The 6614-nt window shown below is 37.7% G+C and overlaps 1 protein-coding gene across 1 annotated transcript; it reads left to right on the top strand.

Annotated features, from left to right (window-relative positions):
* Positions 1-4: 4 nt before the first annotated feature.
* Positions 5-5498, top strand: LOC103520110 (protein mothers against dpp; the record flags this gene model as incomplete). The annotated part of the gene is made up of 7 exons (XM_008485207.3): positions 5-205; positions 558-729; positions 2222-2431; positions 2745-2863; positions 3366-3564; positions 3997-4237; positions 5339-5498. Coding segments are annotated over 7 exons (1302 nt in total), but the record flags the coding sequence as incomplete, so codon positions are not given.
* Positions 5499-6614: the final 1116 nt, after the last annotated feature.

The following is a 6614-nucleotide window of genomic DNA, read 5'->3' as shown; positions in this document are numbered from 1 at the left end:
CTTCACAAGTCCTGCCGTCAAAAAACTTCTAGGTTGGAAACAAGGTGACGAGGAAGAGAAATGGGCAGAGAAGGCTGTCGACTCTCTGGTGAAAAAGTTGAAGAAAAGCAAAGGTGATATTGAAGAATTGGAGAGAGCACTCAGCTGCCCAGGACAACCAAGCAAATGTGTGACAATACCAAGGAGTTTAGATGGCAGACTGCAGGTTTGTGAAACTTTGTATTTTTGTTATGCCTACCTGTATTTAGAATAGATAACTTGTTTGATTTATTAAAGCAAATAGGTAGGTACACATTGCAAGTTGCAAGTTCAGTAGAGGAATATAAATATCTTCAAATGTTAAATTTGACCTTTCAATAACCTAGTAAAAAGAGATGCTTAGATTCCAATTGTAATCAGGATCCAGAAGTTCAAGGATATATTAATACAGGTTTAGTTTTTCATGCATTAATTAAAGGTTAGTTTGAACTACCTAATGGGTGATCTAATGATGAACCAAATTTTCTTACACAGAATAACATAAGTGCTTAATCAACTTTATGGGTAATTCTTTTCAGGTGTCTCATAGAAAAGGGTTGCCCCATGTCATTTATTGTCGGGTTTGGAGATGGCCAGATCTGCAGTCTCATCATGAACTGAAACCCCTTGAACACTGTCAGTTTCCATTCAGTGCTAAACAGAAAGATGTGTGCATCAATCCCTATCACTACAAAAGAGTGGAAAGTCCAGGTATGTTATCTAAGCTAGGTTTTGTAGTTTTCTTAGAAATTTGAAAATAACCCAAGTAATTATCTATTAATTTGTGATCACTGATCATTGAATCATTATGAACATTAAATCTGATAATAAACATTAAAGTAAACAAAACATCAGAACAGTTGTCATTCTCCTGAACCTAATGGAATCTCCAAATTCCCAAGTACCTACTCTATTAATGTTGATCTGTGTACCATGGAATAAAAAGTATTTTCAGGTAATATGTAGGTACTTACTTATCTTTTCTCTTTTTTCTGTACGTACATAAAAGATGGAAAGTGAGCAAGTTGACAAATTAAGTAAAATAAAACTTAATCATATTAAGTAACAAACATTACACTTAATTCTTAAACAGGCTTTTCTGTCTTGTTAGTTTTTTCTTAGGTATTTCTACCTACAGTAAAACATAATTAATTCTCCGAAGTGTGTGGTGTGCCTACTTTTAGTTTACCCTTTTACCCAAGTTGTTCCTGACACTTAGCTTTTTATCTGTGCTGGTACGCTGGTAGTTTATGTTGGCACAACCTATAAATAGGTACCTATACTGGCTACAATTCTAACCCAGAAAGGTCTTGATCCTAACAAGTTTTGATCCATAAATTTCAATGTTACAAGAAAAATAAACTCTGAAATAAGTCTCTGCTCTAGATAATTGCTTGTGACCCACAAGCTTGACTACTTTTTTCAAGCCTCATGTAGATAAAATAAAAAAAAAAATCTCACTAGTGTACAACAATAGTGTAAAGGTCATCATGCCACCCCTGCACTATATGTGCACACACCTACATGTTAATAACAGTCACACTTGCACACACAATAAGAACATTAGAACTATGCCTCAGTGCTTACAATAGGAAGTTTCCTGAGACAAAGACTTGATTGAAGCTTGAAGTCTGAGGCAAGGCCATGCCATGATACCTGCATTTTGTTATTATCAATCCAGTCTCAAGAGAGAATCAATTATGTTAAGATTGTTACATTTTCTAACTAGAATAAAGCTCTATGTAGCTTCAGGCTGAATGAATAAGTGATATTTATAGTTTTGTTTCAATGAATTGCGTTTTTCATGTTCACTTACAAGAGTAAAGCTTTTGTTTGCAATATTATTTACCTACATGGATTTGAAATCATAAATTACACGTTAACATTTACAATTTTATTCCTATTGGTTCAACAGAAAAAGGATGGTTGATAGATAATTGGGTAGCCTATCCCCAAGGAGTAACACTAAATTTACATTAAGTAAACAATTTTCCGACTGCAACAAGTTATGTAAATTTTCCAGTAAGAACTTTTTCCAACGATTTTTTTTTCTGATTTGTCAATGGGCCTTTTTAGGATTTCAGGGACCATTTTGTTGTGATTGAGGTTTACTCAACATGTAAACTTTAATGTAACTACTTACTAGTGACTTTATTTGATATTCTAACGCACCTTAAAATCTATTCCTTCTACTTTCTCCCAGTATTACCCCCTATTGTGGTTCCCCGACACAGTGAGTTTGCCCCCGGGCACTCTCTCCTGCCCTATCAGCAAATGGCCGAGCCCACCATGCCTCACAACATCTCCTACTCGAACAACGGATTCAACCAGCCCCACTCTCCCCTGAGCAGTGTGTCAAGTCCTGCTTCAAGTAACAACCCACACAGCCCCTATCAGTCAAATGGATTGCCAGGTGAGAAATGTGTTAAGCATAAATGCTTGTCACAAATGTTGTTCCCCGCTTAATACACTACGCTAAATTTTATGACTTGACTTGGACTTGTACCACCAACCTCCAGATTCGAAGTCCACCGCGCTAACCACTATACTACTGAGGTAGGTTTGCTGTGGTTAAGACAAAAAATAAAAATAAGATTTACTTTGTAACAAAATGATTAGCAATGTTTTGGATTAGAAAAATTAGATAAAGTATATGTGCTTAAATACAGGTAAAGCTCAGTTTAACTTTGAAATATTATCTAATTTTAATTATTTGGTGTCTACAGAGACCCCTCCCCCCGCCTACAGTCCCCCTCAAGATGAGAAGCATGGCTCCCAGTCCCCCCACTCGGAGAACGCTATGGACACTGGTATCAGCTCAGATGTGACCCCTGTACCCTACCAGGTAACTTACTTTGAACTACTTACCTGCTTGATGCCTAAAATGAATCCTAACTTTGAAGAGGTGTAATAGGGGGAACTGTAACTGTTAAGATCTTATCGTCCCGAAATCGAAGAGAGAAGGAAGAAAAGATAAGAGAAAGCCAGCCGTTCCGAGAACGAACATTCAGGATAAAATCAGCCCCGGGTGAGAATGGAACCCACGGCCTAGCGCTTACAAGGCAGACGCAATATCAACCAAGCTAACTAGGCTGGCTAACCTCAGTATTTGTACTTCTACATATTTATGTATTAGCAAAAATAAACTTTTTATGGTCCTTAGATTGCTAATACTTTAATAGGTTGTTGTTATATTTCCTTAGATTGCTGAAGATTATACCTTCTTCCAATGCCCTATTAGTATTCATAATTTTTCCACACATTTTTAGTATTCCTTATTCTTATCATAGTATCCCACAACCCACATAATCAAAATGAACTTATATTCCTCATTTTCCCCTCCACAGGAGCAACCATTCTGGGCCAGCATAGCGTACTACGAGCTCAACTCTCGAGTGGGTGAAGTGTTCCACTGTCAGTCTCATTCTGTGATTGTGGACGGCTTCACCAATCCGAGCAACAATTTGAACCGGTTTTGTTTGGGTCAGCTGTCCAATGTGAACCGAAACTCGACCATCGAGAATACGAGAAGACATATTGGCAAGGGTGAGTTTGGTGTTGGTTGTGGTTGTGGGTGGACAGTTTAATTTATCTAGGAAAATCGCTTGTTGAAAGCTGATTTTGTGCAGTTCTTATCGAGGTTATCTTATATTTTAGAAATGCAAAGGAATTGGTTGTTAGATCATTTTCCTACGGCAATATGAATCTACAATATGATCTTCTTCCTAGCCTTTTCTTCCTACTTAAATATTGTCGGCTTTGCGACTGACATGGTTTTATTTTTGGCGGGGTTCTTTACTGCTGGATGCCCTTCCTAACGCCGACTCTCCCTATTTACCCGGGCTTGGGACCGGCATCACGAATACACTGGCTTGTGCACCCCTTTGGCCAGATTATCCTACGATATGATATATAAGTACATGTAAGGAAATGTCCAGTTAGATTACCTATATGAAACCACCTGTATTATTTTCTCAGGTGTTCACCTGTACTACGTAGGAGGAGAGGTGTACGCAGAATGTCTCTCGGATTCGGCAATTTTCGTGCAATCTCGGAACTGCAATCATCATCACGGCTTTCACCAGTCCACTGTGTGCAAGATCCCCGCCGGGTGCTCACTCAAGATCTTCAACAACCAGGAGTTTGCGGAACTTCTCTCCCAGTCGGTGAATCATGGGTTCGAAGCTGTGTATGAGCTAACCAAGATGTGTACGATAAGGTGAGTCGGAGTGATGTGAACCATTGATTATGAAAAATAGATTGATTTTTGAAATTATTGATTTCTAACATCGGTGATCAGTGGAAGCTTAGGTTATGACTGTGTAAAAGGTTTAGGTTATGACTGTAAAAGGTGTGATTAGGTTTAGGTTATGACTGTAAAAGGTGTGATTAGGTTTAGGTTATGACTGTAAAAGGTGTGATTAGGTTTAGGTTATGACTGTAAAAGGTGTGATTAGGTTTAGGTTATGACTGTAAAAGGTGTGATTAGGTTTAGGTTATGACTGTAAAAGGTGTGATTAGGTTTAGGTTATGACTGTAAAAGGTGTGATTAGGTTTAGGTTATGACTGTAAAAGGTGTGATTAGGTTTAGGTTATGACTGTAAAAGGTGTGATTAGGTTTAGGTTATGACTGTAAAAGGTGTGATTAGGTTTAGGTTATGACTGTTAAAGGTGGGATTAGGTTTAGGTTATGACTGTAAAAGGTGTGATTAGGTTTAGGTTATGACTGTTAAAGGTGGGATTAGGTTTAGGTTATGACTGTAAAAGGTGTGATTAGGTTTAGGTTATGACTGTTAAAGGTGGGATTAGGTTTAGGTTATGACTGTAAAAGGTGTGATTAGGTTTAGGTTATGACTGTTAAAGGTGGGATTAGGTTTAGGTTATGACTGTAAAAGGTGTGATTAGGTTTAGGTTATGACTGTTAAAGGTGGGATTAGGTTTAGGTTATGACTGTAAAAGGTGTGATTAGGTTTAGGTTATGACTGTTAAAGGTGGGATTAGGTTTAGGTTATGACTGTAAAAGGTGTGATTAGGTTTAGGTTATGACTGTAAAAGGTGTGATTGAGTTTAGGTTGTACTCGTGTAAAATGTGTTGGTGGTTAGAGATAAGTTATGTCAAATTAACCTTAGTGTATTTATTAATCGACATTTTTGATAAGCGCACATGCTATTTATATATTTATTTATTTTTTTCTTTTTTTAGTCCTATTTTTTGCATACGAAACAAGTGCAATCGCACAGAAATACCTTTTGCTGTAAAAGTTCCCCGCCAATTCAGTTTATCAGTTATAATATTATGGTACTTTGTTCTGATTTCCAGGATGTCGTTTGTCAAAGGCTGGGGTGCGGAATACCATCGCCAGGATGTGACAAGTACTCCTTGCTGGATTGAAATCCATCTCCATGGACCTCTGCAATGGTTGGACAAGGTCCTCATACAAATGGGATCTCCGCACCAGCCCATCTCATCTGTGTCCTAAATACAATCCTGACACTCTCTCATCTCATTGACACCTTGGTCAAAGTGTATATAAATTATTCTAGTGTTAGCTGTAGTTATCCCCCCTTTTCATTTATGTGACTTTTGGATTATTATTTTAACTTTAGAAAAGTTTGATAAAAAAAAATGTTTATTTATTAACAGTCCAGTTGCTTTTCGCCATATTTATTGACAACACGGATGGATAATTGACTTCTTTTGTTACATATCTCTGAGCTCTTTCCCCTCTTCTTTTTACTTTCCTTATCCTATAGGAAGGAAAGTAATGTAATCAGGTCAAATTTTCGATGGTCAGATTTTAGTGCCAAAACACGTTTTGAGGTCCCTAGAGCCTAAATCCAAAGTTTCAGCCATTGGTCCGTGTGTGTGTCTGTGTGTCTGTCTGTCTGTCTGTCTGTCTGTCTGTCTGTTCCCTAGCTAAATAATTTAAATCTGTTGCTTACAGTTGTCATTTGAAAAGTTAAATTCTCCAAGTGTATATTTCCTCCATTCCCTCCTACTCAACTGACCAATTAAAGTTGAACCTTTTAAACTTTGAACGAAGTCCGTAAGAATGACAAAAACCCGACTTTGTTCCTAAGCCGTGTTTTAGATATACTCTCGTTATGACATGTTAATTATACTCATCTCACTTGTGGCTTTCGCTTGATCTATACTACCCTTTTTTAGACACCACACTTGTAGTGTGCTGAAAGGAATAGGATAACTTACTACGAATAAACTCACAAGAAAATTGGGATTGAAATGTTATAGAGATTGGCAAAACCAGCGATATCGACTTTTGGCGGTTTTTGCCAGCTTTAGAACAGATTTTCGCCAGTTATTATGGCGGTTCGCGTCGTTGGTATGAGTGGTTTGCAAAACACAACGTAGGAACAGTGTAAACACTTTGATTGTATGGTTTAAAGTTCAGAGATCGAACATGCAAGGGCTCTATAAACAATTTAATGTGGCTTTTGGCGGTTTTTCGCCATTTTTACGCGGTTGGCAACGTGGCCAGAATTGGTTTTCAAAGCACAGCGTAGGAACAGTGTAAAACTGTCGATGTATGGTTTAAAGTTCAGAGATCGAGAATGGCAAGAGCTCTATAAACAAA

This window comes from Diaphorina citri, unplaced genomic scaffold (assembly GCF_000475195.1).
Source record: "Diaphorina citri unplaced genomic scaffold, Diaci psyllid genome assembly version 1.1 scaffold3229, whole genome shotgun sequence".
Classification (NCBI taxonomy): domain Eukaryota; kingdom Metazoa; phylum Arthropoda; class Insecta; order Hemiptera; family Psyllidae; genus Diaphorina; species Diaphorina citri.
The sequence above is the reverse complement of the archived record's forward strand: the minus strand, read 5'-3'. Positions and strand labels throughout refer to the sequence as shown.